Source organism: Phacochoerus africanus, chromosome 14, assembly GCF_016906955.1.
Source record: "Phacochoerus africanus isolate WHEZ1 chromosome 14, ROS_Pafr_v1, whole genome shotgun sequence".
Classification (NCBI taxonomy): Eukaryota; Metazoa; Chordata; class Mammalia; order Artiodactyla; family Suidae; genus Phacochoerus; species Phacochoerus africanus.
The window spans coordinates 35,796,720-35,816,405 of NC_062557.1; the positions used below are offsets into that span (position 1 = coordinate 35,796,720).

Consider the following 19,686-nt stretch of genomic DNA (forward strand, 5'->3'; position numbering starts at 1 on the left):
AAAAGAAAGTATATTGTTCATTGAAAATGGGATCTTTTTTTAAAAAACATAGATGGATTTTAGCTTTCCAGATTTTAGCTTTTCAACAGCATGCTGAAGTTCCCAAGCCAGAGATGTAACCCAAGCTATAGCAGTGTCAATGCTAGATACTTAACCCACTATACTGCCAGGGAACTCTAGGGTTTTAAATATTGGAATTTTAGTTCTTGGTAAAGATTTAAAATACTATAATGGAATTTTTCTTCTCTTTTTTTTTATGGCCACACCTGTGGCATATGGAAGTTCCCGGCTAGGGGTCAAATCAGAGGTGCATCTGAGGCCTGTGCTTCAGCCATGGCAACACCAGATCCAAGCCACATCTGCAACCTACACTGCAGATTGGGGCAATGCCAGATCCTTAACCCTCTGGGATCGAATCTGCATCTTCACAGAGACAACATCTGGCCCTTAACCCACTGAGGCACAACAGGAGAACTCCTAGAATTTTTCACATAATAAAATCATTTAGGTTTTTGGAGTCCTTTGAAAGTAGTAATACCTAAGGAACAATAACAGAGTATTTTAATTCTCTTTTAAAGAGCAGCTTTTCTAGGAATATATAAACATTATGCATCCTGCTTTATGTACTAACATTCTATAAAATATAGTAAAATATATTATGCTTCAAGTACCTATAGTTATAGAGTATGTAACTTACCAGACCTTTCATTAGCGTATATTCAAAAATAGTACTTTTTTTAAAAATCCTCAGTAGATTTTTTCAAGTTATAATACTTAATTTTTTAATATACTTCACATTTTTAAGTGCTTAGTGTATGCCATCTGATTTAATTATTATAATCTTGAGGTAGAGAAATTACTACTCCCATTTGTAATTATCAAATTTAGGTAAATAGGTACTATTTGCCTGAGAATGAAAGCTGGAATTTGAACCCGAGTCTTTTGGCTTCAAGTTCAGTATTCTTTCCACCTTTTTGCATTGTCTTTCAAAGTGTAACTTATTTATATGATTAAGAAAACTAAATTGTTTAATGCCTGCTATTTATCAGGTCCTGTGCCAGGCAGTCTGCATTGGTTATCACAGAACAATCCTGTGAGGGGGTTATTTCCATGTTTCATATATGGGAGAGCTCAGTGTTAGAGAAGATAAAATACATGCCTAAGGCCCTAGAATTCAGACCATACTCTGTAAAGTCAAAGCTCATTCCCTGAATCTATGTGAAAGAAAAAAAGAAAGCTAAAATCCGTCTATGTTTTTAAAGGAAAGAATCTGAGTTCCTTCACCAAACTAAGACCATGGACTATGTTTGCTATGTTCCATTGTATCTGAGAGACATACTTTCTAAAGGCATGTCACTTGATGTGCATCCAAATGTAGCTCAGTGCAACAAACATTTCTCATTCCTTGGGTAAGCAATATTAGTGAGTAATATAAATATTACAAGTATTTCTAAAATAATAGAGGAGAAACACCCCACATAGATTTTTCTGTAATCTAATACTAAACCTATCTCCTCTGGTTCTCTTCTCTGTTTTCCTCAGCTTAAACTAACTAACTTTCCTTGTTATTAATTGTTATTTTTATTGTTATCTTGCTGTTTGTTAAAAGTTTCAAATCAGCCCACCTAATAATCTTAATTAAGGATTTCTCTTTCTACTAAACAAGTTCAATTCCTGTGCCTATAGAAGGTCCCTTAGAAATGTTTCCTTTCTCTGAAATAATGAAGACAGTGAGAAGTCATACAAATATCATGTACCATGTTATTTCCTTATCATGCATATTGTTTCTTGCCTCTCTACTTTCCCCTATCATCACTCAAACATATACAGAAATATTAAGCTCCATGAGGGCAGAGATTTTTGTTTCTTGACTCATCGAAATATTCTGGTACCTAGAATAGCATCTGGCATGTAGTTGGCACTCGGTAAATATTTAATGTATGAATCTGTCTTAAGATTCTTCTTTCCATTGGAGGACCCTTCGTTTATAAATAAATTGTTTCTTTTTTGTTCTTTCTGACTCTTGTTAGTTCCCTACACACCCGTATCTTCTTTTTTAATCGGACTCTACCCTTCCACTCGTTCCTCTGTGTACATGGTTGACTGGGCTCTTTGGAGATCTGTGCCTTTTGTTTATTTGGTAAAAGCCCCAGTCAGACCTCCAGCCTGAATGATTCTGAGACATATGTTCTTAAATATCTTGCCCAGTACAGTGAATTGTCAAGCTGTTGCATATAAAAAGAAAGCCTTGTTTTGTTTTCAAAAAATGCAATTGTGCAATTATCTTGGCATTGGCTTATTCTGAATGTTAGGAAATAATGGTAGGGAAAACTGGTGGCGAAACCATTGAGAGGCAAACCATTTGCTCTGTTTCTTAGTAGAAGATTTATAGGTCCACGTATGGATACCAGGAGAACCCCCATCTATTAATCCTTTTCTCCCTAAACGACCTGTAATTGTCTGATTATATATGTCTGATCTTCATGCATCATTTGTCTGAGATTGTTTATAAGTTATCATCTACCTTGTAACTGTTTGACGTCTCTGTGTGCTTGCTTTTTTCATGAGATGAATATCCTTTTCACAGTAATAGACACATAGCAAATATCAAAAAGGACTGTGAACTTATTTTTTTAGTTTTATTTCCTCACACATATCCATCTGTGCAGCTGCCAATGTCTTTGTTAACTCTAGGACATTGATTAAGGAAATGTCATTGCCTTATTAGTCTTCTACCCAAAATAATAATCTTTAGTCTAAATTAGCCACTTTCCTGAAAATTCATAGTGGATATATAAAAAGAAGACTGTTATTTATTTTCTTTCCATTCCCTCCCATTTGTTTACATAGGGTAAAGTTATTATTTGACAAACAATAGCAAAGCACTAAAAAGTTTGTTAACAGGAATTTGGAGAGAGAGAATCTAGAATTACTCATGTTTATTTATTTATTTATTTATTTGTCTCTTTACCATTTCTTGAGCCCACTCCCACGGCATATGGAGGTTCCCAGACTAGGGGTGGATTTGGAGCTGTAGCCACTAGCCTACACCAAAGCCACGGCAACACCAGATCCTTAACCCACTGAGCAAGGTCAGGGATCGAACCCGCAACCTCATGGTTCCTAGTCAGATTCATTAACCACTGAGTCACAACGGGAACTCCAGAATTACTCATGTTTAATCAGAGAATTATCATCAGTCCTTTAAAGCTAAACTTTAATATCACCTTCTTGACTCTCTAATTAATTGTATTTATGTGACTTTTTCTTTCTCGCAACTGCTGGAACACAATGTTTTTACTAATGACCTTTATAATTTATATTTAGAAAAAATTTTTTTTTCTTAATCACCTTTCTACTATGTATAGAAAAATCTATAGAAGTTCCCTTGTGGCACAGTGGATCTGGTGTTGTCACTGTAGCAGCGCCAGTCCCTACTGTGGCTAGGGTTCAGTCATTGGCCCAGACACTTCCACATGTTGCAAGCGTGGCCAAAAAATAAAGAAAGATTTGTAAATATCTTCAGGGCATTGAAGAAGCATTCTTCCCATCATTGTGTTCCCTAAAAGCCCTTAATAATACTTATATTATTCATAGTAAGTAATTTTCGTAACATTTGTTGAGTTGAGAACATTTGCTACCTGTTAGCCTTAATGGCATCTTTAGTTGTGAGTTAAGTCAGGTATCAACATCTTTAATGAAGAATACTTCAGTAACAGCAAATTAAAAATGACCCAGGTCTGATAAAGATCTGTAATAACTTGTTGATGCTTTTGCTTGTACCCTAAGCCCAAAAACCGAAGCTCATTCAGAATCTGGGAATGAAGACATACAGTTTCTTCATGATCCTCTGAATTAGGTTTGGTCCAGACCCCTGTCATCAGGCTGGTCAGCTTTAATTTTAGAGGTGGAAGCTATATGGGAACCCATAACTTTAGTTGTATACACTATTCTAAAGTACATAGAACACGTGGAACGTCCGCCCAGTCTTGGGTTTCATGACTCATATTTTTCCCTCAGACACGGTCATGTATCCTGGCAAGACTAGAACTATGCTTAAGGAAAAACATCTTTAAAATATAAAGTAGGTAGCACTTGTCAAATGGTGTTTTGTTTTTTAAGAATTTTCAAAATTGCAATTAGAAGCAGCACAGTCACCTTTTTAAAAAACTATTATCAGAATTTTTTTTTTTTTTTTGGTAAGAGAAATATTTATTTTAACTGGAGTTTTCTTTACAGAAAATCTTTGTTATCATAACATTCAGCAAACACATAGTGGAGCAGATGGTGGCTTTCATTGGGTGAGTAATTCTTTAAGGACTGATATGAATATAATGATGGCTTGAATATGAGGAAATGTATAAAAAAGACTTTATTGGGGTAGAATTTTTGTGATAGCTCTTTATTTTTGAGAAGGAAAAATCTTTTGTCCTGTTGTTAGTTAAATTTAAAATGAACCTCTTTCCCAACAACAGGAAATGGTGAAGCTCAGATTATCCTTATTTAATTTTAAACCAAACACGTATCAAGTAATATAATTCTTGATTTAAAAGGAGCTTTGGAGTTTGAGACTTGCTCCTCCAAAGAAATATGAAATTCTCTTTATGTGAAAGACATGTGTATATCGTTACAGTTTAACAGTGCTAGTATAATGCTATGACTTCTAGCCAAAACTGGATGCCAGGTAACACAGTTGTATTTCATTTAAATGTAAATCTTACATAAAAATGATAATATTTAATTAAATAAAGCTTGATAAGATAGTACAAAAATATGTTTGTTATGAACCTGTTATTCCACTAGGGAAAAATTAGGCCATTTTAAAAGGCTAAACTAACCAAAACTTTTATTTTTGTGTTTAAAGAAGAAAGACCGGTTTTAACGTGTGCTTTAAATGACAATGTCACAAATTTGTGGAGTTTACTTTTATAAAACAGTACATCACGACCTGTTTGGTTAATCAAATTAATGTCAACTGGGATGTGAATACTGCCAGATATTAAATGAACCTTTTTTCTCAATATATGATTTTTTTATTGTGTTTACAGAGGAGAGCTTTTCTTTTCATTTAATAGTATAAAGGCCCAATGGTGAAAAAGTGTGTTTGTGAAGTGCCCTTTATTTAGTTTTAGTACAAGTCTTTATCTTAGAAGCCATTTATGAAGCAAAACCATTATGAAAAATTTTGCTATTAAAAAATTGCCTTTTGGTAGTAAGTTCATGAGTATTAGTTTTATTATTCCTTTAACCATACATTGTATATATATTATATTTACTTTTGTCTGTGTATGATATGTTTTATGATAAAGTAGTTTTTAATATTTTCTATTTAAGTATTAAAGTAATAATTGAGGGAAAACCTATTCTTGAGAATATACTCAGTGGAGCCAGCCACTGATTTTATTTTTTTATTTAATTTTTTATTTTTTTTTCACTGATTTTATTAATTCCTAAGCTTCTGATTAGAAATATGGATTATAGCTCGTAAATTAAATTTTAATTGTTCCGGTTTTTTGTTGTCTGAATCCTTACAAATAAAGTGGTTTCTAAGTCACCATATGTCACATTCAAAAAGAAAGGAGGAATATTCTTGTTCTTTATTTTTTAAATACAAAGAAGACCTTTCATCCATTCTTTGCAATTATTGTGCCACCTTGAGAGAAGGCTAAAGGACATAGAGCTAGACCCACATGTTATAGGAATGACTGTGCCTACAACACCCTACATTCTTTCTCCTCTTCCCATACTGAACATTTAGAGAAGGAAGTTTTTAGCTACTTGTACATCTTCACCACTCCCACCTTCTGTTCCCTAGTCTTTGGAGTTTCTAAGAAGTTAGATTACCTAGCCACATGTCTCAGATGCCCACATCCAGTGTCATTCCCCTCCAATTTCTTCACCATACTGCAGTTAGTGACCTTTTAAAAATCATATCTGAGCATGTCACCAGCCCTTTCCTCACTCCTCAGCTCCTCCTCTTCTTGAAACACTTCACTTGTTTTCCCCTTCATTCTAAAGATAAAGCTAAAGCTCCTTGACATGGTCTATGTAGTGTTGAATGATCTGTCCCTGTAGTTTTTTCTGCTTGAGTTTCCCACCTCCAGTCTTTGCTTTTCCCTTTGCCCCATTCAGAGTTTCTCAGCCATGGCACTGCTGACATTCTAGGCCAGATAAATCTTTGTTGTGGGGGACTGTGCACTGTAAGATATTTAGCTGCACCCTTGTCCTCTACTCACTAGATGCCAGTAGTATCTCCCAGTTGTAACCATCAAAAATGTCCCCCGGAGTTCCGGTCGTGGCTCAATGGTTAACGGATCCGACTAGGAACCATGAGGTTGCGGATTCGATCCCTGGCCTCGCTCAGTGGGTTAAGGGTCCAGCATTGCCTTGAGCTGTGGTGGCCATAGATCTGGCCTTGCTGTGGCTCTGGCCGGTGGCTACAGCTCCGATTAGACCCCTAGACTGGGAACCTCCGTATGCTGCAGGTGTGGCCCTAGAAAAAGACAGAAAGGCGAAAAAAAAAAAAAAAAGAAAGAAAGAAAGAAAATGTCCCCAGACGTTTCCAAATGTTCCACGGCCAGTAAAACCACCACTGTTACCACCAATCCCATTGAGAACCACCACCCTAGATAATGTCTTTTTTTTTTTTTTTTTGGGCTGCACCTGTGGCACGTGGAAGTTCCAAGGGTAGGCATCAAATCGGAGTTGTAGCCGCTAGCCACAGCCACAGCATCTCGGGATCTGAACTGCGTCTGTGACCTACACCACAGCTCACTGCAATACTGGATCCTTAACCCACTGAGCGAGGCCAGGGATCAAACCCGCATCTTCATATGGATTCCAGTCGCATTTGTTACCACTGAGTCACAATGGGAACTCCCTAGATAATGTCCTTTAGATTTCAGCTATTATGTTCACAAAACACCTTTCTTGACCAGGTCAAAATTACTCTATTTTCTAAGGACCTCTTTCCTCAGCAGTATGTACTACATGCACTGACAGGTGTATTTTTACATTCATGTTTGAAGATGTATGATTACTGTCCTCCTACAACTAACCTGTAAGCTTTTTAATGGCAGAGGCAATGCCTATTTCTGTCTGCTATTGTGCGCATAGCACCCGGCATCCTGATTGACACATAGCAGGCACTTGACAAATATCTGGTGAATAAGTGAACATGTATATTGTCCAAATAAAGATCTGGCCAATAAGAATTGGCAGATTATTTGGTTAGCCTACATTCTTCTGTTTCCCCAGCCTTTGGAATGTCTTAAGAAGTTATGTTACTTATCTGTAGTAAATAGAAATAAAGGTATCTTTAAGTTTAGGCCAACATATTAAAGTTAGAGTTTTTTATGTTTTTCAAAATCGGTAGTCCTTTCCCTTTACTGTCTCTTCTAGCACAATCCCTGAGGAAAAAAAAAAAAATCCAGTGATTCTTCTTAAAGATGGTTTAGCATAAAGTTATTCTAAGATATTCAGGGCCTACCTGAATGAGTGGTGGCTTTGTTTTGTGTGTGTCATATTTTAAAAATTGTTTTCGGGAGACAGATGTTGGACTGTTCTGATATCTTCATCTTTTCCCAGTAGTGTCTACATGGATTGCCTGTCAACTTCTTTTCTAGACAAAACATTACGCAGTATAAATAATTAGACTCAGCAGGTAATACTGATTCTTTATTACCAGATGCTAATGGGTATCTTTTTCATCTTTGTCTGTAATAGCATTATCTTTTAATAAGATTCTCCAACTGAGTATGACATGATTTATTTTCCTACGTTTTGAAGTAGAAGATGCTATGTAAGTGTTAAGATGACAGTTAATAAACAGTATCACTAAACCTAGAATGAAAATTAAGTTAAACAATGAGAATGACCTTTTAGCAAACCTAAATTTGTTTCACAGCATAATAAGTAGCTTAGCAATTTATTTCAGAAAATGGAAGAACCAACAAATTTATTCCCTAGATTTACTATTGAGTTAAACTGAAAAATTCTGTGTGTAATTTGCTATACAACATTCTCCTTCACACTGTTAAAACTCTGAATGGTATATATAACAAATCACAAAACTAAATTAGCAAAGTTTGGAATACAGCCTTTTGAAGGATATTTAAAACTATGTGTCCACAACTAAGGAAGTGATGGGAGTTCCTGCTGTGTTGCACTGGGTTAATGATCTTGCTTGTCTCTGTGGAGGTGCCAGTTCAATCACTAGCCCAGTACAGTGGGTTAAGAAACCAGCAGTGCTGCAGCTGTGGTGTAGGTGGCAGCTCTGGCTCGAATTCAGTCCCTGGCCTAGGAACTTCCATATACACAGGGGCAGCCAAAAAATTAAAAAGGGGAGAAAGGAAAGAAGTGCTGAATTGCCATAGTAGAGTAAAAATCAAAAGGCAAACCTAGGAGTTCCCTGGTAGCTCAACAGTTTAAAGATCTGGTGGTGTTACTGCTATGGCTCTGGTCACTGCTTTGGTGCAGGTTCAATCCCTGGCCCCAGAACTTCTTCATGTCACTGCACGGCCAAAAAAATGTAAAAGACAGGGCCTAGAAAATGTCAGCAAAATTATGAGGTACTAAGAATGAAAAATGAATCCCAAGAGGAAGGACAGCTATGGAGTGCTTTGAAAAGAGCACACAGGCTTTGGACAAAACAAATCTAGGTTTGAATATAAACTCTGCCACAGACCAGTTATTTAATTCTGCTCTGTAGCCACTTATAATTGCTATTCTTTCAAACAATATATTTCTTTGATAGCATTTCTTCCCCAGTTCAGGAAGCCACTGATGAGCTTTCCAACTTCCAGTCAAAATGTGAAATGTCCTGTCTCAAAATATCCTATAGTTTATTTCCGGAGTTCCCATTGTGGCTCAGCAGAAACAAACCCGACTAGTATCCATGAGGATGCAGGTTCAATCCCTGGCCTCACTCAGTGGGTTAAGGCTCCAGCATTGTTGCGAGCTGTGGTGTAGGTCACAAACATGGCTTGGATCTGGCATTGCTGTGACTGTGGTGTTGGCCAGCCGCTGTAGCTCCCATTCGACCCCTAACCTGGGAACTTGCATATGCTGCACCTGCAGCCATAAAAAGACAAAAAATAAAATAGAAAAATAAAAGTAAAAAAATCCTGTAGTTTATTTGAAATGTACTCATATCAGCGATTTAAAATTCTAAGGCATGTGGATTTTTAAAATGCCTTTCCTCTCAATTTTCATGTTGCTTGTGTTCTCAATGTCTCATTTTCCAAAGTTTCTGCTAACTGAATAAAAGCGTACTGTGGTAGGTGACTCTGTTGTATCCTCTCAGGGAAGATCCTTAAGAAAGTACCCATTTCTTTACTCTGATCAGTAAAATGCCTTTAACTGGGACAAAGTTTTTCAAACAGTTCTTGCGGGTGCCATTTATTTAACACAGTGGGCACTTCACATACAGTTGTTATGACTGTTTACTTCTAGTTGTAGTCCTGTATGATCAGTATCCCCTCCCCCCTTTTATTCAGAAGGAAATGAGCTCTGAGTAGTTACAAATAACTCACATAATTTTTTATTTTATTTTTTTAACTCAATAAAAAGGGTATCAGACTATGTAACCTTTTGCTGCTTTTCACATTATGATATTGCTAATATTATTGTGTGCTGCTGAAACTGTTCATTTTGACCATTACATATTATCCCCTTAGGTAGTTATTCATCCACTCTCCCACTGATGGACATGTGGAATGTTTGGAAATTGGGCACAAGCAAGATAACCCTTAGCTTTGATAACTGAGTTCATTTTGCCAAGTTAATGTAGTTTTTGTTGTTTGTTTTTTAAGCTTAGTGTATTGTCTAGGTTCACATTTTGTGTAGGCAAATGTGCCTGTGGCCTGCCGTGTCGGGTACTCACCTCCCCCCAAGTGACAGGGAAAGACTTCTTTAGTGTTGACATTACCTCTCCAGGGGTGAGGTTTAGTTATCAGTTTTGTACAGGTTTGAATGCTATACTGATGACTGAAAGAGATAGCCCTTTCCCAAATAGCTTCCAGCCTCAATGTAACCACAGAGTGACCCAGCTATGTAAGTATGCCTTTGGCCTGTGATATTTTTAATGTAGTATGTCATCGTATGATGGTCCTAGGATCTTAGAATGTAAGCCCTACCTCCAATAAAGATTTATTGTAACTTTTAAGAGTAAATAATTCGCCTCCCTTGACCAGAAATAATAATTTGTAGATTTATTTCTTGTATAGTTCTAGAAAGTAATTGTTAGTATCATTGGGCTTAGGGAAAGTCATTCCTATTATCCGTTCCTGCATCAAAGGATTTGTCTAGTTATATATGAAAATCTGAACAGATGTAATGAATAAGTTACATAGTCTAAGAGGTTAGAAATAGATAACAGCCTTGAGAAAAAGCCTTTTGGTTTACGGTATGTTTGGCAAGAGGACAGAGAAAAGGTTCTGAAAGACTAGGCAGATAATGGGGTTTTTTAACTCTCTAGTATCCTAAGTTGAAATAATTCAGAGAACAGAACCAAAGAACCAGAGAACCTTAATGCTTTTTTCAAAGGCATTAAGTTTGTTGTAGTCTTCTTTTTTTTTTTTAATTAAGATTTTAAACTAATTTTTATTTAATTTTAGATTTTCTTCAATGAGAGAGACCTGGACATATTTCTTAAAGAGCATGACCAAGTCTAACTTTAAAATCATGATTAAAATGACATGTTCCAGTATTCTCACCAAATAAAGGATGAGAATTCCCAGAAAATAACATTAAGCATATGACTCGTAACAAACCATATGCAGAACATTGGCTCATTGTCAGGCTGCCAGGGTCTTATTGGAAGACAAAGTCCCCAGTTTTACCACACAAGAAAGTTTCCATAACTCAGTTATTGAACTCGGAGGATGGGGTTGGCTGGAGCAGGGACTTTTTACCAGATACAGAATGTTCCATGCTCTTCTTTGCTGTCTCCTGTTCCTGAGTTAACTTAACGTTTGACCTCAGAGTCGGACTTGCCTGTGGCAAGAGATCATTTTAACCAGTGAGTAATTAAGTGCTTGAATCTTAAAGTTGTTTCTTGTTCCTCACTCTGTGACAAGTGGTCAGAATGAGCTATGTTGGTCTGGACTTTTTCTCCTACAGAAGGAAAATCTATCCTTTCATTTTAAAATATTAAATGATTTATGTACTTGATGCTGACTTTTTTGATCATTGTAAAATCATCAGGAAAAGTCATGGAAGTGTGGAGCACAAATATGAGCCAGAAGAGATACGTAGACCCTAGCTACTGAGATTCAGTTGTATATTCTGATTCTAATATAATCTTCTGCAGTTTAGGTAGAAAATGCCTTCCTTTTCACGTCCTCTTCCTGTAGTTTATCTTCTCTTTTGACTCTTAACTCCTTTATAATTTTGTTATTGGGAAGGATAGTTAAAGGTTAAAGCAAGAACTCTGGAGTTAGACCGTAAGGTGGGGAATGGACATTGTATTAGGAAGTTACTATTAACCATAATTAGAGCATTTCTGTAGAATGATGAAAACTAAAACCCAATTATATCAGACTACATAGAATTGTTGGGTAAAGGAAAAGTCAGATCAGGGTCATCCGTGACACTTTTTAAGTGTTCTATAAATGTTTGTTGACTTAAATGAATCCATTTATTCCTTATTAGGAAAGACATCTGTGTATTTTAGGCTGAGGGAAATAAATACTCTGGTAAAAAGCTAGAGATGGAAAATACAGATGAAAAAAGGAAGGACATGGGTTGTGCATTAATATTTAGTAAGTACCCAATGTTCCAGGTGCTTTGCATATTTTTTATGAATATGCATAATAAAACCTGTAAGGTACAATCACTGTGTTCATTGGGGAACTGAAACATTTAAATTCATGTAGGAGTTCCCATTGTGGCTCAGCAGTAACAAACCCGACTAATATCCATCCATGAGGATATTAGTGGGCCTCGCTCAGTGGGTTAAGGATCTGGCATTGCCATGAGCTGTGGTGTAGGTCGCAGATGCAGTTCCTAGCCTGGGAACTTCCATATGCCGTGGGTGGAGCCCTGAAAAGACCCCCCCAAAAAAAAGAAAGAAAGAAATTCATGCAAATGGTAAGAGATGTAAAGGGATAAGATCAAAAGTCTGAGTGGATTGATTTATCCTCCTTAACTCTTCTTCCTGCAAAACTGGAATGAAGATTTTCAGATCTTTTCAGGTAGAGAAAAGGAGCATTGAGGGAGCACCATAGAAGTGGGGAAGTTGGAGATTTGGATGAGAGTGCAAGTTTCAGATGGCTGCCTCCTGGATGTCATGGAGGGTCAGCATGAGTTCTTTCCACCCGCTCACCTTGTTCGCACTTGTATCTACCTGGCGTGACTGAAACTAGTTACTACCAGTGTTAACTTTGAGAAACCTACTGGGTTTTGTACTGTAGGTTTATGTGCATTTTTTTTCTCATTGTCATCACTGTTCTAGATTAACTTCATTGAGGGCAGAGATCCTGGCTTTTTTTTTTTTTTTTTTAAGGTTATCTATTTCATTTAGTGATTTTCTGCCCAAAGGTTCTGGTAATGTAACTAGATTTTTTTGTTAATCTGATTAAGTTCCAGTCAGTACTGTCCTTTTTGAATTTACTCCCCATCATGCCACTTTGAGTGATATGAAGGCCAGTGAATTCATTTCACCTTAAATTTGAAATTCCACAAACTATTCTCAGTTCTTGACCTTTGGGTCTGTGGGGTCCCTGTTGCTGATTTTGTTCTTTCTTAGAACCCAGCGTGTCGTCCAGCTAGCTACAGATTGATTTGTCACCATATAAAGCTGCCATCAGTCTGTCATTTTCTATAACTGAAATCAGTTGATTTTTAACAGGGTTTTTGCTTTGACAATCACTTTCACTTCGTTGTTATAGACCGCTTCCTTAGCTCTTGCCTCATTCATTAACATAACTGCCTGTTAGGTTCCTTGCTACTCAAGTCTACATTTTGAAGTCAAGTTTTTGTTTTCAAAAACTTCCCTTTAAGAATGGCATATTTTGAAGACTAGCTGCTAATTGTAAGGAGGTCTTACCGTCTTTCTGATTCTTAAAGAAAACAATTCCAAATGTTCAAAAGCAAGGGCAGTTGTGAATTCTTTTTTTTTTTTTGGAAAGATGTGTGTGATTGAAATATGCTGTGAGACGGTAGACACAATACACCTGATATTTCTGGATAAAGCAGCGGTCTTCATTCTCCACAGTCGCTAAGAAACTGATGGTGTCATGTGTTTATAATACTATTCAGTGCACAATGGACTAACTTGAGTACAAAAGAGGTTTTAATCATTTGAAAGGAGCACAGCTGTGAGTGAAATTCAAGATGCTTTAATCCCAAATCCTGAGGTTGAATCATAACGAATTTTAGACGGTGCCAGAGACCATCACCCTAAACTACTCTATGTGAGAATCCCTAGATTTTAACGCTTTTCATTTCAGTCACACTGGATTACTAGATCCTGTTTTTACTAGGTTAAATATTAGTTGATTTGCAGCCAGCACCAGTTCATTTACTTATCTTATTCCTGGGTTAATGGGTTAATTAGGCATCAATTTGTTTCTCTCTCTTTTTTCTTTCTCTAATCTCTTGAGACCTGGGAAGCTCTAAGTATTAACGGATATTAGGCACGATGGCCTTTGGCTTTAGGGAGGTTGTTTGATAAACTCTCCTCCCTTCCCCCTTGCCTGCCTCCCCTCCTGAGCAGTCTACCTTAGGAGGAAAGTTTTTTTTTCATTTGTGGCCCAATCTATCATTGTTGAATCAGGCCAAGAGTCTGAGATCCATTCTGAGTCACTATGAACAGAGTTCTAGTATTGGTCAGGCCCTGGGGAAACTGGTGGTTAAATACTGTGAGAATCTTTATCAGACAGGAAATGACAACTCATTAAAATACTAACCGTTAAGCCTGTTTAGATCATGGCCCAGTGGGGGCGGGGGGGGGGGGGGGGGGGAAGGGGGGGAGTGGTATTTAACTCTACAGTGTGTGACTAAAATGTGCACATTTCTGAAAACAAAGAATTATATATAAGACTCTTATCAAGAAAGGGAATTGCTAGTCCATCTTGTTACCGAAATTCTACCATACTGTCATTGCCTTTTGTTCAGAAGATAGATCTGGCGTGACATGGAGGTGGGATAGGGAGGGACTTTTATTCATCCCTGAAAATGTATTCTGCTAGTACTTAATTGTAAAATTCAGTCTCTAGCAAAGTAGTCTGTTAGCTTCAGTCTAGAAGAATCTGTTCAGGGCTCTACTCCTCTGCTCCTACACCTACACCAGATCTCAATTGAGAGAAGCATGCTCTGGAGTCAGGGGATAAATTTGATTTATTGATTTACATAAGAGTGATCCTCACTCAAATAAGAAAATTCTGAAGAACCACATATTCATTTAAAACATCAATGTAAGTTTCCCTTGGGGCGCAAGATTTCAGTCTCTTGAGGTTTGGCTATTCAGATTCTTAAAGGCCCTCTTTTATAGTGGCCCTTAAGGATGGAAGGATGCAGGAAAAAGAGAATCTGGATCTTTGGAGAAACAGCTTTCTTTTCTGTAATGTTACCCAACAGTTTTGCATTGAGTTGGTCTGCTAACTAAGCCTTAAGATGTTTTTGACCTTTGGGGAACAAAGCATAGTATTTTTACCCTGGCAGTTTAGTTTCATGGTCTAAGCCAGTGGTCTCCACCACCAGAGCAGGACTAAAATAGAACATCTATTTGTATTTATCTTCATCTTTGTTATTTTCCTCTTTGTGTATTTTTGTAGTGTATATAACATAATTACAGTAGCACATATATTTATAAATATATGTAATTTATACACACATGGAGGATATAGCTTACTCTCTGTTTTATTGGCACTCCCTCAATCCACATGTCAGAAGATCACAAATCATGGATTACAGAAATAGGCTAGGGTAAGAGTAGGAGTTCCACAACAGAAAGGGGCTTACAGTGGGCATGATGTGATATATTATGTTTTTTTAATACCCCATTAATCAGAAATATTTGCTAATGATAGCATGAAAGCCATCATAATTAGTAAGTGTTTAAAGAGTTCATCTTTGTTCCATCCTTTTAAACTTGTATTTGTGTATTTTGTTATTTGTATAAGCAGTATATCCATATATCAGAAATGTTTGCAGACCATTGGTCTAGTTCCTCTGCCCTTGAAAGCTGCTTTTGGTAGTATCAAGAAGTACCAGCCATCAGTATTCTGTAAAAGATCTCCAGAGTCTTCAAAAGATCTCTATAATGCTTTCTGAATTATAGCAGCAGTTAGAATTAAATCCTTCTCTTCCCTTTGAAAACTACCTCTGACTTGAATCCTATTCTGAAAACATTTTCTCACATTCATAAGCTTTCAGTGGTTCGACTAATCACACCCTGATTTAGACGTTCTAGATAATCAGAGGGCTGTTAAATAAATCATCCTCAAAGTACTGCACAAATAGTGAAACAAATGTAAAAAACAAACCATTTTGCCCATACTTTCTTTTTCTAAGGTGAAGGCTTTATTGTCCTTTATATAGCCTTATTAGGCAGACAGTATGTTTTCTAGAAAGCCAATAATATAACATACATGATCACATTAATGCTAAAATCCTCAAAAAAGTAGTTAAAGAAAGCAGAGCCTATATTAAACATTTACTTTATTAATACCTGATTGATTCCATTAGGCATTTCAACTGTTTAACCTTTATATAGGCCCTGTATAAATAGGGCTAAACAACAAGATAAATCAAGTTTTCATTAATTTTGTTACCTCTGTGTTATTTAGTACTGTGCCCCGGTTTTGTGATGGCATAGAGTACTAAAAACACACATCTGGCTGGAAAAATCCAAACAGAATAACGAACAAGAAAATTTTAGGTCTGTAACAGCAAGTCCTGGTTTGATGACTGTCTCCACGACGGAGATGAATTCAAAGTAACTCATATGGTGTGTTTTTTATATCTGGTGAATCAATTTGAAAGTTACATAATTTGAAAGGAGTCCCTTGAAAATAGAATAACAGGAGTTCCCGTCGTGGCGCAGTGGTTAACGAATCCGACTAGGAACCATGAGGTTGCGGGTTCGGTCCCTGCCCTTGCTCAGTGGGTTAAGGATCCGGCGTTGCCGTGAGCTGTGGTGTAGGTTGCAGACGCGGCTTGGATCCCACGTTGCTGTGGCTCTGGCGTAGGCTGGTGGCTACAGCTCCGATTCGACCCCTAGCCTGGGAACCTCCATATGCCGCGGGAGCGGCCCAAGAAATAGCAACAACAACAACAAAAGACAAAAGACAAAAAAAAAAGAAAATAGAATAACAATGACCGATGACTTTTTGGACCGGGTGTATGTATGCTCAGGATTAACCAACAAATGAAAACTTAAGCTTTGTGGAAAACTGGTGTAATCACATCACCCACTCTATTTAGACTCTACCAGTTGTGATACTTCCTCTGGAAGATTTTCTGGCTTTTTGTGGGAATAGAATGCAGACCTTTATTTATAATGAGTCTATATGGGGAGAGTTTAAAATATAGATTTCTTGGGAGTTCCCATCGTGGCGCAGTGGTTAACGAATCCGACTAGGAACCATGAGGTTGCGGGTTCGGTCCCTGCCCTTGCTCAGAGGGTTAACGATCCGGCGTTGCCGTGAGCTGTGGTGTAGGTTGCAGACGCGGCTTGGATCCCGCGTTGCTGTGGCTCTGGTGTAGGCCAGTGGTACAGCTCCGATTCGACCCCTAGCCTGGGAACCTCCATATGCCGAGGGAGCGGCCCAAAGAAATAGCAAAAAGACAAAAATAAATAAATAAATAAATTAAAATAAAATAAAATATAGATTTCTTATCATATAAATGATTTCCAGAAAGTCACATATGCATTAAAAACTTCAGAAAAATAATAGATTTTGTTTGCATACTGGTGGGCCCTTGACCGAATTTTGCAAAGAAGGCTGTCTTGTTTCTGTTTTAACACATACTTAGGTATACAAGCATGGCAAAATAGAGTTCCCATGAAACCGCTTTTGAGCTCTGGATGGGTTTAGACTTTTGTGGGGTTTTCTCTTGTCTTCCCTCTTTTGTTTGCATTTTCTGAGGTTTTTTGTTTGTTTGTTTTTGTTTTCTTTATTAAAATCAGTTACAAAAGTTCAAAAATTGCCATTAGAATAATTTGTTGGAAATTCATTTCTTCATGAGTTACATTATCTGAAAAGTGTTTGTATGTGCCAAGAAAATAAATGTCAAGATATTACTATCCACAAAGCTTTTTTTTTCCTTTTTAGGCCATACTTGCAGCATATGAAAGTTCCCAAGCCAGGGATCAAATCCGAGCCACATCTGCCACTTACAGCTGTGGCAACATAGAATCCTTAACCCCCTCTGCAGGTCCGGGGATCAAACCAGCAACACCACAGCAGAAACTCCCCACAAAGTTTTTCTGTGTATCTTGCTGAAGGTCTACAGCAAGGAAAAGTAGATGAGATCAGTTTTATTCTTTCTTTTGTTTTCTTTTTTTTCCTTCTTTAAGACTTTCTCACCTAGAGAAAAATGACTGTTCACAGGTTAATTTAAGTATATTTAAGTCCAAATGTTGCCTGAAAAATAGTAACTGTAATACTTTGCACATAATCATCACCTAATGGCAGGTGGAGAACTTCACCCACTCACTATGGGTTGAAAGGAGCATCCTTAGCCAGGTGCACAAGGTTTTCAGAATTTAATGGCTTTTAGAAAGTGGCATTTAAGTTATTTCCTAAGCCAACTATAAAAAGACCTTGAACTGAGATGCGGGTTATTCCTCCCTCCCTTTCTCATGTATGTACCTTAAATTAACCCTAAAAGTCAGAATGGACTCTTACTTCTGTCTGCTGCTTGAAAATAACTTGAAGGTTGAGGTTGTGGAATGGTATTACTATTTTCCTTTAATGCATGTTAAGAGTGAAAGCTGTAATTTCAATTAACACTTAATAACTGTATTTTAAATAGGTTAACTTTTTTTATTTATTCAGATCATATTTGTTCATGATAGTTTTGCTTAATACATTGCTATAAAAAATTTTTTTTGTCTTTTTAGGGCAGCACCTGGGGCATATGGAAGTTCCCTGTCTAGGAGTCAAATTAGAGCTGTAGCTGTGGACCTACACCACAGCCACAGCAACTCAAGATCCAGGCCTCCACACTGAGTGAGGCCAGGGATCCAACCTGCGTCCTTATGGATACTAGTTGGATTCGTTACCACTGAGCCACAGTGAGAACTCCAGCTATAAAACCTTTTAACTTCTCTATTTTCAACTGTTTCTAGTCTCTTATGAGAAACGATCTCCCATCCCACGACCAAAAACTCTTAAAGCATGTGACACAGGAGTTTCCATTGTGGCTCAGCAGGTTAAGAACCTGACTAGTATCCACAAGGATGCGAGTTCAATCCCTGGCCTCGCTCAGTGGGTTAAGGATCCAGAATTGCCTCAAGCTACAGCATAGGTCACAGACATGGCTTGGATCTGGTGTTGCCATGGCTGTTGCTTAGACCAGCAGCTGCAGCTTAGGTGTAGCCCCTAAAAAGGGAAAGAAAGAAAGGAAGGAAGGAAAGAAAAGAAAGAAAAAAGGAAAAGTATATAACACAAGATCACCTTGAAAAATTAATCTGCATTAGCCCAAGACAATCTTTGAAAATTATATATCATGTAAATATATTCTCTATCAGCTAAAAGAGTAGTTCTTGGGAGTTCCCATTGTGGCTCAGTGGTTTATGAACCTGACTAGGATCCATGAGGATGTGGGTTTGATCCCTGTCCATGCTCAGTGGGTTAAGGACCTGGCGTTGCCCCGAGCTGTGGTGTAGGTCACACATAAGGCTCAGGTCTGGCATTGCTGTGGCTGGAATGTAGGCCAGCCACTGCAGCTCCGATTCAACCCCTAGCCTAGGAACTTCCATGTGCCACATATGCGGCCCTAAAAAAGCAAAAAAAAAAATTTTTGTTTTCCAGTTATTTTGAAAGGTATCTAGAATGATTGTTTCCAGTCCTTTCCTCATTCCCCTCACAAAGTAGCACCTTTCGAACTTTGGGTCTTGGATCTTAATTTTTTCTTCAATGGCTTGATCCTGGAGCCCAAGAATGATTTGAGGAAAACTGTAAGCCGCATTTCTGCTTAACTCTAGTCTGAAGTTACAGTCTAAAGAAAGAATAGTACACACATAATGGAATAAAACTTTTGAAGGACATCAGAAAGCATATTTTCAAAGAACTTCTTGTACAACCCAGCTATTCAATTAAGCATACAGTCATTTCAGCCTCTCTAAATAAGTTTTTTTTTTAACCTGCAAAAAAAAAGGGGGGGGGGAGTTCCTGTTGTGGCTCAGTGGGTTAAGAATCCGACTAGTATCCACGAGGATGTGGGTTCGATCCCTGGCCTGGCTCAGTGGGTTAAGGATCCTGCATTGCCATGAGCTGTGGTGTAGGCCTCAGACGAGGCTCAAACCTGGCATTGCTGTGGCTGTGGTGTAGGCCGGCAGCTGCAGTTCCATTTCAACCCCTAGCCTGGGATCTTCCATATGCCACGGGTACAGCCATAACAAGAAAAAGGAAAAAAAAAAAATGGCTTGACTATGACCATCCTTGGGGCATTTAAATGATGTCGTAAGGTATTGTTATTAAGGGTAAATGATTCAATTTCTGACGGAAAGTTCTT

At 37.7% G+C, this 19,686-nt stretch overlaps 1 protein-coding gene across 3 annotated transcripts in view; it reads left to right on the forward strand.

The window, feature by feature from the left end:
• Positions 1-19,686, forward strand: part of VMP1 (vacuole membrane protein 1) — a 134,210-nt gene that overhangs the window by 108,771 nt on the left and 5,753 nt on the right. For all 3 annotated transcript variants that reach the window (XM_047757384.1, XM_047757385.1, XM_047757386.1), the window contains one exon: positions 4,240-4,301. In XM_047757384.1, the coding sequence (XP_047613340.1) occupies positions 4,240-4,301 (62 nt within the window). The remainder of the gene's footprint in view (positions 1-4,239; positions 4,302-19,686) is intronic.